Source organism: Artemia sp. Qi Xiang Cuo, chromosome 9 (genome assembly GCF_049724085.1).
Source record: "Artemia sp. Qi Xiang Cuo chromosome 9, ASM4972408v1, whole genome shotgun sequence".
Classification (NCBI taxonomy): Eukaryota; Metazoa; Arthropoda; class Branchiopoda; order Anostraca; family Artemiidae; genus Artemia; species Artemia sp. Qi Xiang Cuo.
The window spans coordinates 44,081,280-44,103,262 of NC_142802.1; the positions used below are offsets into that span (position 1 = coordinate 44,081,280).

The 21,983-nt window shown below is 34.4% G+C and overlaps 1 protein-coding gene across 4 annotated transcripts in view; it reads left to right on the plus strand.

Moving 5' to 3' along the window:
* Positions 1 to 21,983, plus strand: part of nsl1 (non-specific lethal 1) — an 86,687-nt gene that overhangs the window by 43,868 nt on the left and 20,836 nt on the right. For all 4 annotated transcript variants that reach the window (XM_089094598.1, XM_089094597.1, XM_089094596.1 and 1 more), the window contains exons 7-9: positions 13,707 to 13,812; positions 17,891 to 18,044; positions 21,585 to 21,741. In XM_089094598.1, the coding sequence (XP_088950724.1) occupies positions 13,707 to 13,812; positions 17,891 to 18,044; positions 21,585 to 21,741 (417 nt within the window). The remainder of the gene's footprint in view (positions 1 to 13,706; positions 13,813 to 17,890; positions 18,045 to 21,584; positions 21,742 to 21,983) is intronic.

The following is a 21,983-nucleotide window of genomic DNA, read 5'->3' on the forward strand; positions in this document are numbered from 1 at the left end:
CTGATATCTGACAGGACCGAAATAATACAACAAAATTCAATGGTTTTCCAAACATTTATTGGTCTTAATACGCTAAAAAGACAACGCACACGCATAGCAACAATAGATGCAATGTATTACCCCTGTATTGCATAAACATTTGTTGATATTCTGCGTGAATAAAGAACAAACAAAACGCAACTTACTTTAGTTTTCACGATTAACTAAAAACCGAGGTTTTAGTCAGCTGTTTCAAAATGGGCTTTCAAAAGAAGTTTGAATGTAAGCGTTGGATTTTGACATGTGATGTTAGTTGTAACTTTTTAGTTAAAAACGTAATGAAAACAACGCGAACGTATTACTCGTGGTGATCTTGGTTGTCGGGATAACTCTAAGGCTCAGGCCGAGTGCTAACTGCGCATTACGCTGAGTGGTAAGCATAGGTGCTAGGCTTCTTTGGACTTGACCAGCTAAAGCAGTAAAAATCTTTAGCCCAAATCAAATCTACTGCTTTGACTAATTGTATCATTTTTTTTTTAAGTTTATCTAATGTTTTTACGCTAATTCTCGCCCGTTTGGGCTGATCAAATTCGTTAGTTAGACAAGCGCAATATTTACTAGCTTGGCTCGTAAAAATTAACCCTAATGATAGAAAGTCTTTATTTTTGTATCCGAATTACCAATATCTTCCAAAAGTTTTGTTCCACCGATGCGATACCACTGAGAAACGATATATTTTATCGTATCCATTATCGGACACCATTAGGCATTACCCAGCCAGTCCCAGAGGCAAGTGCCCCTAAATATGGAATTGGTCCATTCTACATAGACACATGTCAGAGGGACCGTTCTAGTTTTACCCGAGCAAAGAGCCACTTTAGAGGATTTATCTTCTTTTTTTCTCACTTCTTATGAAAGGAATGTTGTAGAAATTTAGGAGGAGGCTCATTTCGTTAGGAATTTGAAGTTCAAATAACATTTTTTAGAGTTGAAGCTGCTCAGAGGGTAACCAAGCCCCATCCAGTGCCCATTTTTGCTACTCATTCTCCACTTAACCCCGGAAGACTTCTATCAAAATATTTAGATAAACATTTTGCTCGGAATCATTCAAAAGTCTAATGGAGATGACAAGACATCCGCAGTCTCTAGGTGATGGCCATAAATAATGAAAGTCGGCAATCGCTTGTAAAATAAATTTTTACAGTGAAATAAAGAGGGGCGTGTTTGATGTTGCCTGTTTGATTGGCTCTTAACTTTCAGTAATCGCTAAATGAGCCAAGAAAATTATATATTTTGTTTGGGAGGGGTAGAGTGCTGGTGGCCCAGAATAGTCCAGAAAACTTCTTGTCCTGGCTAGTGACTTCTTACCTGACTACCCAACTTCTTGCCCCTTGAACTTACATCGTTTTGTCCGTGATTCAAAAGGAACCTAATATGAAAAAAAAAAATTATTTATTGCCACCCTAATCCGTGACAATAAATAAATTGATTTTTTGTTTAATTTGTCATATAATAAGAATTCAAAAACCAAGAATATGCTGGTTCCCAATCAAAACTAGACATATTTATCAGAGTATAAACTCTTCAAGTTCAAAATTTGGTCCAGAAAGTAGGCTATTTATTCTGCTTTGTGGGAATTTAACGGATGGTAACCACCTGGATAATACTATCTCCAGTGCCTTAAACCATCATTCCTAATATAAAACTTTCTTTTTTTTTTTTTTTTTTAAGAATAAAGTATTAATACATACAGTTTTCAAATGATGTAAAGTTTTGGAGTTTACTACCGTTTGGGAGGTTGCACTTAAAAGTAAGAATATAAGTGTAAAATTGACCGTAACTTAAATATATTTGATAAGTGATGTCAAATGACCAAATTTGAATGCAAATTGGGGGGGGGGTACAATATTAAAGATGGGGGTAGGCCCAAGAAGGTCTTATTTATTTTAGTTCTAAATCTATCAAAGTACACATTGGCAGTATCCACAAGAAGTTATAATGACATTAATTCCCACACCCAGATTGAAATAGCTTAATAAAATCACATTTCCCCCATACTCCTAACCTTCTCTGAAAGCCTCCTCGTTGGAGGAAGAGTAGTGAAGGTACGCAGAAAAACTCCTAGTGCTGAAGTCTATCCTAAATGAAATAGTTCCCCCAAAAACCTTGGACCTCATGAACCACTATGAACCCCCCAGTCAAAACAACTATATTTGAAAATGACTTGACAAGGCCTTTCTAATGATGTCACATAACTATTTTTGAACGTGATAGTACCAAATTAGAGTGACTGGCGTATTAAAGAGGCGGATTTTATTTTTGATATTCAGCAAGCGACACATCGTTTGAAAGCTCTCTGTCTACTAGACATGATTCTAGATTAATTTCTTGCATCCACACTGAACGGATCAAATTCCTCATGCCTCCAACCTCCTATCAAACCTTTCCACCTCAACCAAAAATAATGAATAGGCAAAAAACAATCCTGGGATTAACGTCTTTCCCTAATGAAATATTTTTCATTTCCCAGGAACTCATTGGCTGTATCAACCGCTGTTCCTGCCAAATTAAGTGCCTTCCAAAAAAGGAATATAACAAATCCAATTCCTGTCATAGAACTCTCGGCAAGAACAACAGCTTTTGAAATACACTTGTCGAGAGCTTTCAAATGAAATGCCACATGATATATTTGAATCACAGTTCCTATAATTATCCAGTAAGCTTATCGCAGATCATTTCTGGTCTTCGTTCTCGGTGCGAACAAAAAGCTCCTCCCACTTTTTTCTGCATTAACGGGTTAATCTGTTTCCAATTGTTTCCAACTAAGCGCATTATTCGTAATAGCGGGTTTCCACTTGTTTCTGATTAGATCACAGTCCGACTCGTCTACCCGTGAAAAGATCTGATGCCGCCTATGTTTCTATCTACGAAAACGTTCTCTGGAGTACTCTCACCTTGGTCCGGGTTTTTATAATGGGTGAGATAGGGGAAGATCATACTGGATAATTATATAAACTGTGATTTGAATATAGTATGATATGCAAACATTAGGGAAGCTGTGGAATTTCACAGAATGTGTGTTTTATTTTTAGCTAAAAAATGTCAAAGCATGTATAATTTAAAAACTCTTGTTTTTAGATTGAAAGATTTGTCAACAATAGCTGATAAAAATCAACCTGATAACTGAGGTTGTTTTCCCTGAAACTGTCATAATTTGAACGGAAAAACTTTAACTAAATTGTTGCTTCACTTGGCAACCAAAAACTCAAATTTTATTAGCCGTCATGTTTTAGCCAAATAACAAGGAACACAAATAGGGGATTGATTTGTGTTTTTGTTGATCAGTGAAATAACCATAGAATTAAAGCTTAAAATGGAACGGGGAACAGCAACTGTCCCTAAATTGAAGTCAACTTTACCTTACAAAATTACTTATATTCCTAGCATCAGGGTTGCATCGTTAGGTTTGAACAATAACAACCTAAGATAGTGACATTCACTCTGTATTGCATCCTCTTTTGTTTTAAACCAACAATTTTAGGCAAAATCATCATAGATCTAAAGTCGTTTATCTGATTACTTCTAAAGTTGTAAGAATTGCATCATCCCCTCTTAGGCAGGACCCTATCTTGAAAATCAATAATATACATTCTCACTGATATGGCTTCTAATATAGTAGTTCACAGTGCCTAAGTAAGACTGGTCTTTATCTTGAAATTAAATAAATACAAACATATAAGTTTTTTCAACTGAAAGTAAGGAGCAACATCAGAACTTAAAACGAACAGAAATTATTGTGGATATGAGGGGGCTGCCCGTTCCTCAACCCACTTTCTTTACGCTATATTATTAAGTTATTTAACTATACATATCATTAAAATTAAAAGTCCCTTGTGTTTGATCAGTATTTCTTAAAGAATTTTGACAAAAAGTTAAGTATTAACGTAAAGAGCGAGGGTTGAGAAAGGGGCAACCCCCCTCATATACGAAATAATTTCTGTTTATTTTAAGTTTTAATGTTGCTCCTTACTTTCAGTTGTTTTTTAAAATTTAAGTTCTGACTGTTTTTTCAAATCATGCCGTGAAATCCCAATCCTTGACCTCCCGCGTAGAATTTACTCTGGAAATTTTTTAACGGAATATTCTCACCCGCAGAAATACCCTCCTAAAAGTTTCTATGTATTTTCTAATAACAGATTCTGCATGTGAACCATCGGCGTAATTGCGTAAATTACGGTCCTCTCCCCAAGACTATGGGGCACCGTGTCATCCCAAAAGGCATAGTCATTGTACTTTTCAACTGTGCGGAATTAAATGGCTATCTCAAAATTATGATCGAGAGTTGCGGTCACTATTGAGCCGAGTCGATCCCTACTTAGAGTTCATTACCACGAACTGTTTGAAATACATAACAAAGAATCAGTTTAAGGTCAATGCCAAGAAAAGTGTAAGATAAGGACTGATGCAATGCATGTTTTGCAAGACAAGAAGCAATTATCAAGATGAAGAAGGTTCTAGTGAAGTATCTTTTGGAAGCAAGACATGAAAACAAGAAAAATGATAAAAATTTAACCCAAATGCTGATTAAAATCAAACATGGAAACAACCCTTGGCTTAAATGTGTATTCTGGCCTACTTTTAACACATTTACATAAAAATTCAGAAAAATGGCTGTTTTGGCAAGTCATGTTTTACAAAATTAAGATTTTAGAGATCATTGCTGTTTAATTGAAGTTTCCCTAATTTCTTTTTTGTCTTGAAATACTTCCATCGCAAAATAAACTGTAGAATAACTCAACCACTGAAGAAAACGCTCTAAACGTTTAGAAATGCTATTTTACATTGAGGAATAACCATTTATGCCCTTTATTGGGGCCTTATGTTTAGCATAGATTTTATTTTGTTTATTTGATAATGTTTATCTTATGATTTGCATGGTAACTTTCTAGAAACCGTGCTCTTCTTAAAATAAATACTCTGCTAAATTATATACATGTTAATTTAATCCGAAATACCTATAAAAGCCACTTACAAAGGTGCTTCCTGTTTATTGAAAATTCTGTTCACTTTTTTTAGTAATGTCTTCTTGAAAACAGCCTATATACTAGGTATCGGCTTTTGTAAAGAAAATACTCTGGATATACAGAAATATCTTTAGTATATTCAGAAACATGTAAATATGTGATTCTTAAAGAGTTATGCTGCTTATCTGAAGCTTTGCTCATTTATCAAGGAGGGAAAACGAGCTTCAATTTATGACTGTATTCTGGAAGCAAGTTCGTAGCAAATTTTAAAAATCAAGAACGTGTGTTACTAATCAGCAGAAAATGAGCCGAAAAAAAAAATCAGTTTATAATCTTAGAAAGTGTTGCTTTCTTGATTGTTCCGGTAAAAGAGAAGTTGGGACCTAGTTCAGCAAAGCTCTTCTTTGAAAAATAATTTTAAGCTATGCTTCTTGGAAAGAGCTTGGCTAGGCTAGGCCTATAATTGATGTTACTAGAATTTTTGGCACTCCAGGGTCTTTTAACTATGAAGCAGTTTACATGTAAACATTGTTGACTCTTAAAGAAAGCATTAAAATGTAGCTATTGCTAGTTTTGCAGAATCAATGACAACCACTGATACTTCATGTAGGCTAAGGTAATATACCCAGTAGCCTGTGTGATATGCTTGAATATTTTTTTATATATCTACCTCATATTTATTATATAATAGTTGTCTATACCCTTTATACTTTTTTGTTGTATTTTAAATACAAAACACTTTGACAAACAACATCAGTTAGCCTACTATCTTGCCATAACAGCAAATTAGATTCAGAGCTGTTCAGTTGGGACAGGGCAACCAGTGCTGCTGTCCTGAGTGGCAATGCAGAGAGTTTGCCTGTTTTGATCAGATTTTCACTTAGACTTGGCACTATTAACCCTAGGAACAACCGTGATTGCATTCGAAAAGTAGATAGTGTGTCATTCTGGGCCATTTCAGAAGAGATTTCTTCTTGTTTGAATAATAAATAAGTTTTACTCACAATAAAGCATGATGGTAAAAATTTCAGTTCCAGCAATTCTTGACAAGTAACATTTCAAAAGTGTAATAGTTCTGCATCCAACTTATTCTTGTACTTGAAGGTAGTTTAAATTAGCATAAGAATAATAGGCTGATGATCTGTAAATATTATTTTACCTCAAACAGTTTTTAGTAGGAATCTGTAAGGAGTTAGAAACTTTTGCAAACAATAAATACGTATTTTTAATAGAAATTAATACATCAAAAGAATTGTCTTTTGATGCTGATTCAAAATATATATATAGGACATACAAGATTCATCAAGCTTAATGGTGTCTATAAAAAGCTATAAGCTTGAGAAAATTTGACTGCTCCGGCATATCGGAGAACTATTATAGACATTTCAAGCTTCCATCTTAAATTTAGGGTTTTTCCAAGGAAAAAGATTATGGGTGCATGTTTTTTGTGTTTTTATTTTGTTTTCTCCATGAGTAATTGCATCAGACTAGTGGTCTTTGATTGTTGGGTTAGGGGTCATTTGAATGGAAACTGGATTTGTAATGCTGTTTCAGTGACTAAAAAGATTATGCAATCACCAAAATGTGGTTGTTTTGCAAAGAGGGCCAAATTTGCCATTGATTGTCAATTCTGAGAAAGCACATAAATTTACAAGCTTTAAAAAATTCATAGGGATCTTCTCAGTTGCCAAGAATGTAAAGCAGTACACTGGGGCATTTGTACATGAAAAGTAATCAGTTTAGTCCATATTAGAGAAACACTAAACATAGGCATTTATTATCTTAATCCTTGTCTTAACTAAGTTGATTTACAAGATTTTTCATGAAATTATATGCAGCAGCATATGATTATGCATCAGCTATTAAAAAAGATGGTTGGTGGGTATTGTGTAGGGGGGAGGGGTATCACATGTTTTAAAGAATACATTTCAATGCCTAAATTATCTAGCTCTCCATGGGCCTTCGCACAAGTATAGGTAAGAGTGTATGTATTGGGGGGATGTAGGAATTAATCTCATCTTACTTCATTTAAACTAAGCCTGAATAAGGTTGCTTTGGTAATAGAAGTCAATTGTTGGTTCAATGGGAATGCTGATTTTTTTACTTGATAAACAAAATGGGCTGTTTAACATGTATGCTTAAACTAAGTATTCAGACCCTTTCAAATCTTTCTCTGATCTCTTGTTAAACAAGTATTAACTAAACTGTTAAATCGGAAATTATGCTTTAGGGTATCAATGTACTCTAACACAAGACAAATATTTGGTAAATTTGCAGTTTACAACATAATTCAGGTTAGATGAAGTTGAATGTATCGCTTGTTTTTTTTTTTCATTCTCTTTTATAATTCAATAATAACTTCTAAATTTACCAAATGTACCGTTGATTGTCAATTATGAGATAGCAGATCAATTTATGGGCATTGAAAAATATATATAATCCTTGTCTTATCTAAGTTGATTTTTGGAGCTCCAAAGGTGCTCCAAAATTATAATTTTCCCTTTGTAAGCTAATGATCAAAATTGTGAAATAGGCTACCTGCATTTATGTAGGCTATGCCTAATTTAGATAAAATGAAGCAATTGGGTTATGCCTAAATTGCTTACCATGATGATGAACCTTTAAATAAACTTCTATACTCCTTAGGAATCGTGTTATTGTCATCTTAGATAGAAGCTACATGCGTTGTGACAAGGGGCTGGAACATATATCCTGAAATGGTAACGTACATACCATCTAGCAATTGGTCACTATCAACTGCATTTTCTGACAAATCAGAATAGTCACTTTTAGAACTTGATGAGCTTATATTTATTCATTAGGTAGATTTTCACTGATATAGGAATCAACAGATTTTGTAGATTTGAATTTTTACAAATGAAAAGCATTGTCAGATTCATAGGAATTAGTTTCCGTTTCACAGTTTTCTTCTTTTTTTTTTCGTTGGCAACTATTTGCAGTAACCTCGGGTTTTCAGGTATAAATAGGCCTAGGATAGATCTAGAAGACTAAATATGTTTTCATTTTTGCCACAAAAAGGAAAAGTCATAGTAGAAAACCTTAGTAGGCTCACAGATCATATTCAAGATGCTCTAGATTCCATTTAAACTCTAGCATTTGAATTTGCTTTCAGTCGCATATTCTTAAAGTTTCATATTTTACAAAAAGTTGGAATATCTTAAGTCTTGTTCACAGTTACATAGCTCTCTTGAATGAGGTACATAGGCCCTGTATTCAACAGAGCTAATTGCAAATAACTTCTTGAGAAAAGCTTAATTATTATGCTCCATTGGATGCGGTTTTCAACATCAAAATGAATATTCTTTAAATTCTTTAAATAAAAGTCGTGTGTCTTGGAATTTTTTTTTAGAATAAATGAAAATGTTTTGGACCTCAGTCAAGGCCTCAACCTAAAAACCTTACCCTGAAACAGAAAATTTACACCCGGTATGCAGATTCATTCAAATGGTCTATTGTGAAATCACTGGAATATTTAGCACCTTGGTTGGTATTCAGTTAACAAGAGAATTAGATGTATTTTACATTCTTCATAAAATTGTTTAGAAATCTGGTTATTAAGAGAATACTTACATTTAATAAACTACTCGTCTAACAAAAAAAAAAAAAAACTTTCCCAGTATAGATCGATGATAGTGTCCTGGATGCTCAAACAAAGTGTCTTCCTTCATGCATTCTTGGGAGAATCGATAGGTCTCTTATTTGTTATACTGATGACATCTTGAATCTCAGCCGTACGATCCAGCGCATTGAGCTGAATTTGAAAATCCTCAAAGATTCAAAAATGTCTTTTAATCCTGAGAAAACCGAAGTTGTCCTTTCCAATTGGCGAAATCCCTCTACTTCTTCCCTAAATCTGGACGGTTCTCTTGTTAAACCCGCAGACCATATTACATACATGGGCCTTCCAATTGGCACATCTATCGGCCACACACGTCCTTTGCTGATTTCTCACGTTCAAGTTCTTTATTAATCCATGAAAAATGTTTTCACAAAACTATTAAATTAATGACCCACGGGGAGAATAACTTGTGTTTGGGTTTATATACACTCAACAATAAATAAATAATGCTATCTCCAGATCCTGTAATAAAAATATAGCTCTTCAACTCTCCGTAGGGTAACAACAAACAAAATCCGCATAAAATCAAAATAACCAAATAAATAAAGTGAAATGAGGAGCATCCACCCCAGAAAATGAATCAAATGAACAATTACTGATTAAGGGACTCATTAATCTAATTTTATTATAAATAAACGATTTATTCAAACCTACATATTTGAAATTTTTTCTAATGTATAATAATGTTCTGATTAGGTGAAAAACCGGATATTTCGTATTTTAATAAAGCATAACAAACTACACAACTGCCACAGGTCCAATATGCATGCAAAACCTGATTATCATCCTGAAAAAAATTATTATGCAAATAAAAACACTCAGGAAAAAGACCTTGAACGTGTTTAATAATATTATGAACAGAGTGGAAAGAAGAAAAAAGATCCAGTGGAAGAATATTTGAAATTTGATACATACATTTTGTTGACGATTTATCAGGGTAAGAAAACACGCTAGGCAGGCAATTTTTCAATAAATTCAGAGCTTTATTTTGTTGCCTCTGAAGAGGAAGAATATGAGTTTTAAAAGTATTCAAGAAAATAATGGGACAGTAATTTATATATGAATGCACTAGAGAATGATAAAGAAATTTCAGGGCAAAAAATGGCAGAACAAATTTAAGATGATTCATCATACCAATATTTCTTGCAAGTTTCATTCAAAGATAAATTACATGGCTTTTAAATGATAAACTTGAATCCAGTATTATTCCGAGGTATTTAATATCATAAACTCTTTCAATTTCAATAGGTGTGCCGTGAATATTAATCGTCACAATTTCCGATGCTATTTTCCCGGTTTGAGAGTAGGTGATGAATTTGGTCTTATTACAATTAATAGTCTATTTATTGCTCGAGAACTATAAGATAAGCTCCAACAGTGCTGGTTATAACCTAAGCTTTAAAGATCTAGAGTCGGGGCTGCTGACATTGCATGCCGTGTCATCGGCGAATAATATGTTAAGGCCAATATCATTGATGCTATTACTGATATCATTAACATAGAGAAGAAATAGGAGTGGATCCAAAATAGAGCCTTGTGGGACTCCGACTGACTGAGATTGAGATACTGATGAGGAAGAAGTATCACCTCCGTCTACATACTGATTTCGGTTTTTTAGGTATGACATAACTAAGTCATTAACTGGGCCTCTTATGCCGCAGTTATCAAGTTTAGTATGCAATATTTTATGGGAAATCGTATCAAACGCCTTTTTAATGTCAATAAAAATTGTAGCAAGAATATCACCTTTGTCGAGGGCGTCGTGAACAAACTGAGTCATTGCCATAATAACACGTTCAGTAGAGTGAGACTTCTGGAACCTAAACTGCATCGGACTAAAAAATCTAGATTTCATTAGAAAGCTGACTATACGGTTATATAGGCACTTTTCGAGCAACTTCCCAAATGAAGACTGGATTGAAATCGGCCGATAGTTTGTTGGGTACTTCGGATCTCCTCGTTTATACATAGGGATAATTATTGCAGACTTGAAACAAGAAGGAAATCTTCCGGTTTCAAAACAGCCCATCGATCCCTTCCGAAGATCCATTCTTTAAAAGGTTTGTTGTAAGTAAAAGTTCATCTGGGGTTACAGGAGTAAGAAAAATAAAGCAATTGTGAGACGGGGGTAGATATGATTGAAAGTCCTCTCCAGTTCCATTATCCAGATGACGGGCCAGATTGTTTCCAGCAGTTGACGTGGTTTCCTCGCCAATTTTCGTAAAGTGTATATTTAATGCATTGATAACTTGCACTTTCCCTGTAGCAAGTTTAGTTCCATCTTCAGCTATTAATTCATCAGGAAGATCATGGGTCTTATGCTTTCCTAAGCACTTATTAATTATTTCCTATGTCTTCTTGGGGGACCCTTCTACTTCAACAAATGCTTCGACGAAGTAATGACTTTTTGCTGATCTTAAAATTTTTGTTAAATAATTTTTGTATCTGCGAAATTCAGCTAATTTAACTTCAGATGGATGCATTAAATATGCCTTATATAACATATTCTTATTTTTTATTGATACCAGCAATCCAGGAGATATCCAAGGCTTAATCGCCTTTATACTATTTCTTCTTGATATTTGGCGGAGAGAGAAAGCATTATTGAAACAACGTTTAAACTGATTCACAAAAAAATTCAGCAGCAAAATCAGGGTCCGAAGGCTCTAAACAAGAAGAAAAGTCACTTGAAGAAAGCAATACTTATATCTTTGTCGAATCATTTAAAAATGTTTCATAAGAGGCGAAGACATCTATATTATGATGAGAAATAAACAGGGATATTAGATCAAAAATATTTAGTAACCCGCGACAGTTCAAAAATGCCATTCTAAAATTAGCGCCTTTATTTAAAACTTGGGTGGGGAGTAGATATTTATTTTTTGGGATAGAATGAACCATCATATCAAAAACATCGTCATCTTTGCATAAATTCTCAAATATTTTACCTAACTCTAGGGGGGGGGGGAGCTCCTCGAAATTATAAAGTCTATCATCCATTATCTCGATACTGGGTACAATTATTGACGAGAAGTGACTTACCAAACATACGGAAAGTCAAAGAAGACACAATTGTTGCCAAAACTTCATTTGAAACAGACAAACATAAACAAAAAACTAGAACTTTATAACATGAAAACCTAACGTAGCGAAAATTAGTAATAGCGTGACACAAAGTAAGGAAATTAAATATAACAGTTTTGATAACAAAAAAAAACAAAGTGAGAAAAACCCACATAATGTACTTTACCATATTTTTGCGAATGGGCCTCAAAAAATAAAATAATCATAATCCGAAAAAAATCATAAATTATCAACTAACTTAACAACTAGAGCACTAAACAAAAAATAAACAAAGTACTCCACAATATCTTATAAATATAAACCCAGATTACTACTATCCTATTCAGTTTTTGATCAGCTCTCTCCCATATCACCGAACCATTTTTTTTTTTTTTTATATCAAGCCGTACATGGGTTCCTTTATTTTTAACCCGAGAAGCAATAATCATTCCAGACTCCTTCATCTCTTTTGCTTTAGTGATGAATCCTGTGCGTAAAGCGTTAAGTGCTGGAGGAAGGTCCGTGCAAATTTTTATTCCAGAGCCCTTAAGCTTGGATACGTTTTGCATAACTAGATAAGCTTCAGCTTCATTCCCGAGCCTAATTAGTTACTGGATTAACTAATTAGGCTCATTTCTTGCGCTGGAATCGTAAAAAGCAAACTAAGTTTCAATGGTTACCTTCTAGTATCCATTTACAACGCCACAACCCTTCCACGGATGCTTTACATTGCTCCTTTCTGGAAGTTCTTTACAGTTACAGATAAAAAGCACCTACGACCAATTTTTTTCAGATTTGCTAAATATCTTTAACATTTGCCCCCTTGGACAAGAAACCGTAAAATCATTCACTTTATATAAGTTAGCTGACCCTAACATTAGAAATAATAAATCACTATCACGTTTTCAAAGTAAATTTCATCATCCATGCTCATAAATTTGTTCACAATACTTTGTTTGTATTAATGTAATGTATGTATATTTTTTTTTTTATGTTATATACTTGGTTTTTAAATATGTGTGTGTGTTTTTTATATATTTTTGTTTCTTTAGTGATTACTCCGTCTATGTACCTCTTTTTTATGGGCGATAAATTAATAATAATAGTAATATCAGGGGTGGGGTGTCAAGATGATCTTGCGACCCCATAGAACCTTTGAAACCAACCAAAAATATTAGATATGCCAAGAATTTTCTCTCTGTAAAAGGATGTCAGAGTTTATTGAGCTCTGAAGAACAATATACGAATAATATTAATGTAATTTGTTTCAACAAGTGCTGTTGAACGTAATTAAATAATTGCAAATGTCCATTGAATGCACAGAGGCTCCCAGTAGAAGTAACTAATTCGGCAAGACTACCAATACCTTTAAATACCTTTTTTGAGTACATTTAACAATTACCTGTAAAATGAATCGTACTCTAAAGGCCCCAAGTCCTAGCATTAAGAGAAAGGTCAACATTAGCTCCTCTCAGCAGGCATGGCTTAGAATTTTTCTTCAAAGAAAAGGGATTTGCTGAATTTGATCTCAATTTAAAATATTCACTGAAAAAGTTCAAGAATGCGAATTTCAAGTGCGACATGGCAAAACTCTGATGTCATGTTTTTTTTCGCTGGTTTTTCAGGCACTTTACTTTTTTTTAACGTGACACTCGCTGCTACCAAAAACTGCATAACTGCTTATGGAGGTCTTTTTCATCCAAAATTGAATTCCAAGTTGTTGTTTTTTTCTAATTTTTAAGACATCATATAAAGGAGATAATATTGCTTGAATTGTTCTTTGTTCCAATATTATATCGTAACTTGTTGACAATTTTAATTAGGATAATAAAAAGTTACGGCTCAACCAATAACTTAAAAGCTAAAATGTTTGGAGGGGGGTTTAATTTATTCAACTTATTACCGACTTGCACCTCTCTAAGGAAAATCTACGATTATAAGTGGTATTTTTAAAGTTTAATAGCTTTAACTCGCCATTGAATAATGTTTTGAATCTTTAGATGAATCAGACCAAGACTGCACAGACTCTCCAGCTTCACCTGCCCCATCTACTAGTAGTGCGGAAGGATCCAGATATCAAGATCGGAGCATGCAATGTGACATAAAGTGAGTATTTCCATACTCTTGAGAGTCCCCTATTTCTACGATTCACTATTGCCTAGGGATTTTCCAACACATAATTTAGTTTTTTCATTCCTATTCCATTCTTAAACTTAAGCGTGGTGATGGATTAGTTAAGAATTTCTCACTTTTTTTTACTTTTAAAATTTTTTCTTTGAAATTCGAGATATGTACAGGCCGTTTTAGATTTCATGATTTCATCCAGATGTTTTTCTTAATTCTTAATTTGTTTTGTGTGTTTATGTTGTCTGTTGAGGTATTCAAGCGCTTACTGCTATTTAATGGTATGATTTATAAACTAAGTTCATACTTTCGTAAGAGCTGGTGAGTTTTGAAATGGTGTAGTCAGCGCTCGCTAGTTCTTTTAGAGCTCTCAGTGTATATTAAAACCTGAAAATATTAATATATATATATATATATTATGTGCTCTCTTGTGTGTGTAGTTTTGAATATACTCTCTTGTTTTTATCTCTAATTGATGGGATACGTTTAAATCTGTCGTAAATTTTCTAATCTTCGCAATTTCTAGCTAAATTGCGCTGTTAAATCTACTTACATAATTTGGATGACATACATTCTCATGGGCAAACTTTTGCTCTTGGGAGCCTTTCTGATACCTTCTTTGTTTCTCAAGTATTGTATCTGTTGTATGACCTAAAGTAAGGAACAGCATTAAAACTTAAAACCAACAGAAATTATTCCGTATATGAGGGGGTTGCCCCCTCCCCAATGCCTCCCTTTTCACGCTAACGTTTTTAATACTTAAAAAAAAGTTCTTGTTCTAATTAAACGGCCCTTGTGTTTCAGGAGTCGTTCTTAGAGAATTGAGACACATGTGCAAACGTTAGCGTGAAAAGTGAGGTAATGAGGAGGGAGCACCCCCCTCATGTACGTTATAATTTTTTTTTGTTTTAAGTTTCAATGTTTCTCCTTACCTTCAGTTGGAAAACTTTTAAAATTTATTTCTGACCGTTTTTCGAATATTGTCGGGAAATCCGGGTCTCCTTCCTTGTAAAATTCCGTACACCCCTCTCCCTCTCCCTCGGAAAATTCCCAAATGGAACGTTCTTCCCAGTTAAAATATCCCCCTGTCGCTCCTTACTTACAGTTCTTTACCATGAACTTAAAAAAAAGTATCAGACATGAAGAAATCAGATTAGGAATATTTAATGTTGTTGCTTCACTTTGCAAGAATACACTAAATGTTCAATAACCATATAGATACAACGCAATAATAAAGGAAAAACCCATGGACTTAGAAATCAAATGTAGTGCAACTTCACCGCTACTCATGTTTAGCTTAAAAAAATATATCAGCTTATGTGCCAACCTGTGCAAAATAGACCCCTTTCCAACCACCGGTATTGATTCAAAACGTGTTTTTTAATGAAATCGTTTCTCTCTACTAGAAAAACTCGCTATGACCCTACTTCCTTATCTATGGATCTGACATGTATATGTTTACAGGATACGCGTGTTCTAGGTTTTTTTTTTTTTTCTAGAGAGCCCGTCGTCTTATATATAGATTTACCCTATTTGAGCGTTCATTAACTTTAGTTTTTAAACTGATCACCAATCACTTAATTTATCTTCTGAAAAATGTTTATTCAAATCACAAAATTTGTAGAATTTAGCGAACATTTTGTGTTCTTTTTTTAGTGATATTACTTGAGTGATTTTAAAAAGTGACCAGCACAGAAATGTACAAACTTTGTTTTGGAACAATTTCGGTACAACTGGATATTCTGAGATGGCACTTGTACCGCTTCCAGCGGTGTCGCAAATACGTCCTTGTCAATCGATTAATTTATCAAGTAAACCTTGTGCATAGCTGTAACACACCTATTAGAGGAATGTATCTCTATTGTGTAGGATATACCAATAAATAAGGGAAGAAAAAAGGAATAATATAAAAAAGCAGAAAAAATGCACAGAAATTATTAGATAAATAAAAAAAGTAAAGGGATATATCTGTGTCGGGCGTCATGGCCCCAGAGCGGAAATTAAGTAAACAAATAAAAAAGACATCAAATTATCTTTCTCTCTCCGCTTTCCAGTTCAAGTACTATCTTTTCTATTATGTTGAACTATGAATCTGGGGTTATAGATTTTAGGTTTACGAAGTCTACTTAATTTTTAAATTTCGGATTCAAGTGATAACAACGAATACTCCGCACAAAAATACCTTTCTACTGATTGTAATTATTATACTGCCTGATGGATATTTGATCAGGAAGGGCGAAGACAATTATTTCGTTAATTAAGATGTGAACGGGAAAACGAGCAGCGCCAGTGAAGGCCAAATTCCTTATTAAATGTGGTCGGGTTGGGTAGCCTACATAATATGTATATGTCTGTACCTTAACGTAACATACTTGGGGAATCACCTTCAAGTAATAACCGTTCCTTGAAATAAACCTAGGGAAATCGTTCCTGCCAATTTTCGTTCTCGAGGGAAGAGCTCGTTGTACATCTGGAAGACCTAGGAATAGATGGTGTGATAACTTCGGAAGTGACCTCCTACACTTTTTGAAACTAGCTTGCGATCGGATGTCATACAGGAAGCCCCATGAACATGTAAAGATAAGGCCCCAACACGAGCAAAAAGTATGTCTGGACATAAGTAACTCAATAGGGTCACCATGTTACAAAGTTTGGAAAGCACTGATCTCTTTCCTATTTCGTTCTATTGTTTGATCAATTGAAAAATTTGCCCCTCCTCTAACGTGTTCTTTATTTTAAATATTTTAAATGCCGGAAAAAAGCAATGACTTTAGAGATAGGAACCAAGAACGGTTTATTGTCAAACCAAGGCGTCGATATCTAAGCTAAGCGAACAGTTCGATAATTATTTTGCTTTAATTTGGAAAATACTAAAGGTTAATAATATTTTGGCGCTTGCCTAGCAATAAAAAAACGATAAATCTCGTCGTTTGGACCTGATATCGTTTTTTTCTAGGGACTTCAAAAAGTTGTGATCCAGGGGTTCTGAAACTTTGAGTAACGCTATTAAGGGTTATTCCAAAGCATCCTTTTGAATTTAATTTTTATTGTGTCATCATTTAAATATAAATTTTTATTTCATATTCTGTCAAATAGCATTAAAACTGGTTTCACGGTTCATTCCTGTTTAATTAGGAAATGATCAGATTTTATCTTTTGCAAAGCCACTGTATCCCAAGTCAATTACTGATCGGACTAATTTGTTGTGACTCGAATCGCATCTAGTGTTGCTTGTGTGTTGTACGTCTGTTTTCTTTTTTATGCTCTGTGCCTAACAATCGAGACAAACCAAGATTTGATTTTGACTGTAATGACTTTGGAATGACTTCAACACGCCTTCTATTCCGTTTTACTCAGACAAATAGATTTATTTTTGATAACATGCCAGACGGTAACTTTGACGCGGACAAGTATTATGGTTTTTTTTTTGTACAGGAACGGGTCATTTTCTGTAAGAACGAGTTTTTTTTTTCTTAAGTGTTCGGGATGTCATAACCTTTACCTCTGGTTTGTTAACGCGTGCATATGTATCCTAGTAAAAGAGTTGTTTTCATGGGCTCTTTTGTTAGCAACAGTTTTTTTGTTGTTTTTCTTGCCTCCTTCCAGTTTCTTGGACCTTTGGCCCAGGGGTGTCAATTGTGAGGGAGCATGTGGCCCCTAGAATTTTCCCCTCCTTGATTTTGAGAACTACGTTTTTTGTTAGTGTTTTCATTGAAAGATACCTTTTTATGGTTTTTTCATTAAAAATAAAATCAAAAACAACAAAATCCCCTTCCAGATTAATAAAAAACCTTCCCCTCTCAATTTACTATAATTGATGCTACTGCTTAGGCCCTTCTAAACTATCTCGTGTCGCCTTCCTCAAAAGCTTGCAACCATGATACTCTTCTGTCTTTTCTCTTTATTTTTAGTTTTTATTTTTGGTCAGTTGTAGCTTGTCCATTCTCATGGTTTCCAAAATAACTAATTTTACCCTTAAAGCTGCCTATCAACTTGGCTATTTTAGTACGTTCCGTAATTTTATCCGTTTTTGCCGTTGTGCATTATATCTCTTTTTCAGACGAAGGGGTGGTTATAGCAACAACCATATAGTCTGGCCTTATGCCGTAGCAGCTTCTACGCGCGTTCAGGTTCTCCAATATAAAGAAATCCCTACACCAAGCTGGCGAGAAAATATTGTATTACCAGATCCAAGCATTGTCAAAGCCGACATGGTTTGTCCGATTCCTTTTTGTATTCTTCTTTTTTTGTTTCCTTTTTGCTGGTTTTCCTTTGATTAATTTTCCATAGTTTGGATGTATTAAGATTTATTAATTTTAAAAAGCCAAGTTTTTACGAGGGAAGTAAAGAGCGAAGTTGAAACTTGAAACGGACGGAAAATCTTTATTCCCAGTCTGTCTAATTTATATCAATAAAACTAGTGCAAATTAATCAACTGGTGATATTTCCCTATATTTGTAGGATTACATAAAACTGACGCTTTACACAAAACCCAATTATAAAAAAACAAGAATATTGATTTAAGAGTCAACAGTACATACGAAGGCTCACAACAAATACTAATCTATAACGCTTTTCACAAGTCTTACAGTAGCCAAGATATCAGTAACTTTCAGTATACAATTAAAATTATCTTAAAAACTTAGGCATAATAATTATAATATATTTAAATTCATTAAACAACAAACAAAATAATGGAATGATTTATCAGGTATCATCTTTGTTTCACCTTGTATTTCTCGAAATTAAGAACCTATCAACCGTAATATGAACTCTGGAAATCCAGTTATCTCTTTAAAAAACGGAGATTTTCAATAGTGATAGAGTGATACAAATTCAATGTGATCAAATTATTGTTTTCGTTTCAAAAATTTTGGGAAGAATTACCTGAATTCTCCTACAGAGCTCATTTCATTTGTCTTTCTTCCTCTTTGGATGCTCAATCTTACGTAAGGAGAGAATATTACGGTGTAATTGTCAAGTATATAATTTGAATAAGTAATCCTTCTTTTAACGTATAACTTTGAGTAGTTCCAGAACCACATGCCTACAGTTCTCCAACCACTTAGTGGCAAGGGGTTTTTATCAGGGGTGTAATTTGTTATGGGACAGAAGGGCAGACTGCCCCTCCCAGACCTCAGTTTTCCCCCAAACCCCAGTCCCCCCCCCCCCCTCTGCTGAAATTTAGTTTATCCAAAAATGTCAAAAGTAAGATAAGTCTGTATATTCAATCATCCACTGAAACAGTTCAGTTTTCTTTAGTACATTTTTACCTTTTTCATTACTATATGACTCGTTTTTCAGTTTTCTCTGTCATTTTCACGTGATTTGCAAAAATTGGTTCCAACTTTGACCCCCCCCCCACACATGACTTTGACAAAATTACGCCATTCGTTTTTGGTGTGAATTTAGTGATCTACTAATAATGTTGTTGCAAACCATGAACTGGATGACTTATATTCCCTTTTGAATCAAAATGATTGACAAAATACATTCCCGGAGCATTCTTTAAAAAATAAGTGCAAGATAAAGTGAATTTATCTGAAAATGATCATATATAAGGGATAAACCGTGATTGAAAAAAAAACAATCATGACTCGAACGAAATACACTGTAATTTTAATTTTAATTTTTTACTAAAAGAAACACGCCTCTAATAATCTAATTTTATATATTGGTGTTTGTAATTTAATTGCGTAGCTTATTAAGGGGACTTGGAGGAGGAACATACGGGAGGTGTTCTTGCAAAACTCTATTTAAGTGTTTGAACCGTAATTACTACCGTCATGATATCGTTTTATACATCCAAGCTTTTCTACTTAAGAAGGGACACGGAAAGTGTTGTTTTAGTGTTACATCACACTTACGGATGGTAGAATTGATAAAAAATCACGTAGATATGAGCAAGAGCTTTCAAAGGAGCCATTAAACGTTGCTCTAAAAAGTTCTGGTATGCCATGAGCTCCAGCTTTTCCACTTAGGATATGGCACCAAAAGTGCCGTTTTTAGTGCCATTTGGAAGTTGCTGATGGTGGAATTTATAGTAAGGACGTAGATAGGAGGAATGTCTTTTATATTAGCTATTACAAATATGTCTAAGATACCCGCGATACCAATACCCCCATATCAATACGCCCGATACAGCGTACAGCCCTTTCTTCAGGGACTATGGAGGGTCATATCATCACCAAAACCATAGAAAGTGGACCTTTGAACTATGTTTATCAAAAAAGCTATCTCTAAATTTTGATTGGATAACTTTGGGGGGAGGGGGGGGGCTATTTGACCTTCAACAAGGTCGGTCACTTAAAAAAGGCACTAGCAAAGATAATTACCGTTCAAATGAGTCACTAAACATCTCTACGTTGTTCTGGTCATTCGCTAGCCCGGGTGGAAAAAAAGGAAAAAAGGAGGCACATCAGTGTTACCCATGCAAAAAAGTGATTTCCTTGGTGTTCAAGGTGGATGCCTGCAATTGTCTTAACAAAGGTTTTCGACCATGCTGATTCTAATAGTGCACTTTTATTTTGATCTGACGCCATTTTCAAGGGGTTTCAGACTCTTTCGAAACCACAATAAATTTCTTTTCGCGATAAACTTACTTTAAGATTAACCGAAACAAAAGTTACTATTCCTGATTCAGTGACAGATGGCAATTTTTTTTACTAGGCAGTTTTTAAAAAAACGCGTTTTTCAACTTTTGGTTACTATGGGCTGTGGTTCGCTCTTTTCTAGGTTGCAGCTACTGCTAAAACCATGAAAAGAGTTTCAGCCCGTAGTAAAAGAATACTAAAACAAAAAGAGTGTGCAAACAACAAACGACTTGAACAATGGAAGAAGGGGTGATCTGTTTGAAATTTGGATAGTATGGGAGACAAAAATATAAATGATTAAAATAGATATTGTATAGGTTATTGAGATTTGGAGCAGTGACTTGTGTGCACTACATTGGTCAGGGGCTAAAAAAAAAAATTTCTTAAGCAATGCATTCTTATCTTTGTTTGTGCAGCTTGAGTGTCAATTTTATCTTTTTTGAATAATTATTTTCTCTTGAACCGGAAAGGGAATACAAAGGGTGCCATGGCTTAATAAAACTAGAAAAAGAAGAGACTGCCATGGCATATCAAAATTGAGGTGTAGGGTTTTTTTTTTTAATCTCAGAGCTCAGAAGTGACTTGATCATGGTATAGATTGCTACTCGCTTAACTTTGGCTGAAGACTAAACCACGGGCTAGGATATATCAAGAGTAATAACAGTTTTTCAAAAAAGGATTACTTGGATCAGACACTTATTTGTTACGGGGGCTAAAGATCAAGCATTTTGTTTCTGTTGTGTATGTTTTTTTTTTTTTTTTTTTTTTTTGCAAAATTTTCTAATATTTTATTTCTGTTTTGGCCCATTTTGGTTTCCCACTTCCCATCTCAAAATCAATAACGCTGGGAAATTAATTATCAGCCCATAAAGTACATAAGGAGAAGAAATTGTTGGGCAAGATGATTTGTGTTCTTAGTCTACAAAGAAATATTGCGTGCTTCAGCTGGCATGTTTGAAAATTTGATATGTTGTTTTTGTGTTGTTTTTTTTTGTCCCTCCCATGCTTAGCCCTTAGCGTCAATGCTTCTATTTCCAAAAGTTCCTCTTTCACTTTCTGCTCAATATTTTGTTTCTGTTTTCCTTCCTGGTCTCTGTTCATTTACGAAACTAAATAGTATTATAGAAGGTTGCTTGCAGTAACTGAAACACATTTTTATAGGAAGAGAATACTTGTGATATGGTCTACAAGCTAAGACATGATCGCGCGGAAATTTTAGAGCGGCGAAAGCTGTATTCAGTGCCTGGTTTAGCATTCCCAGCTGCTACGTGTAATGAACCGGATGGAAGAAAAGGCAGAAGTGATGCAACTTCTTTAGGTATTTCTTTTTAGGTTGATTTTAATAGCATAATAATTGGCAAACCCTTTTTTGGAATGGGGTATTGTGTCGAACGAGGTAATAACAGATTTTTTATTTTTAGTAGTTCGGGCCTTGGGGTTTATGTTGATCCCGCCATATGTCGCTACTAGATCACGTTATTCTGATTAAAATCTTACGAACATTTTCTTATTACTTTTTTTTACAAAAACAAAAAAAAGATCATCCATCGTTTCCTATGG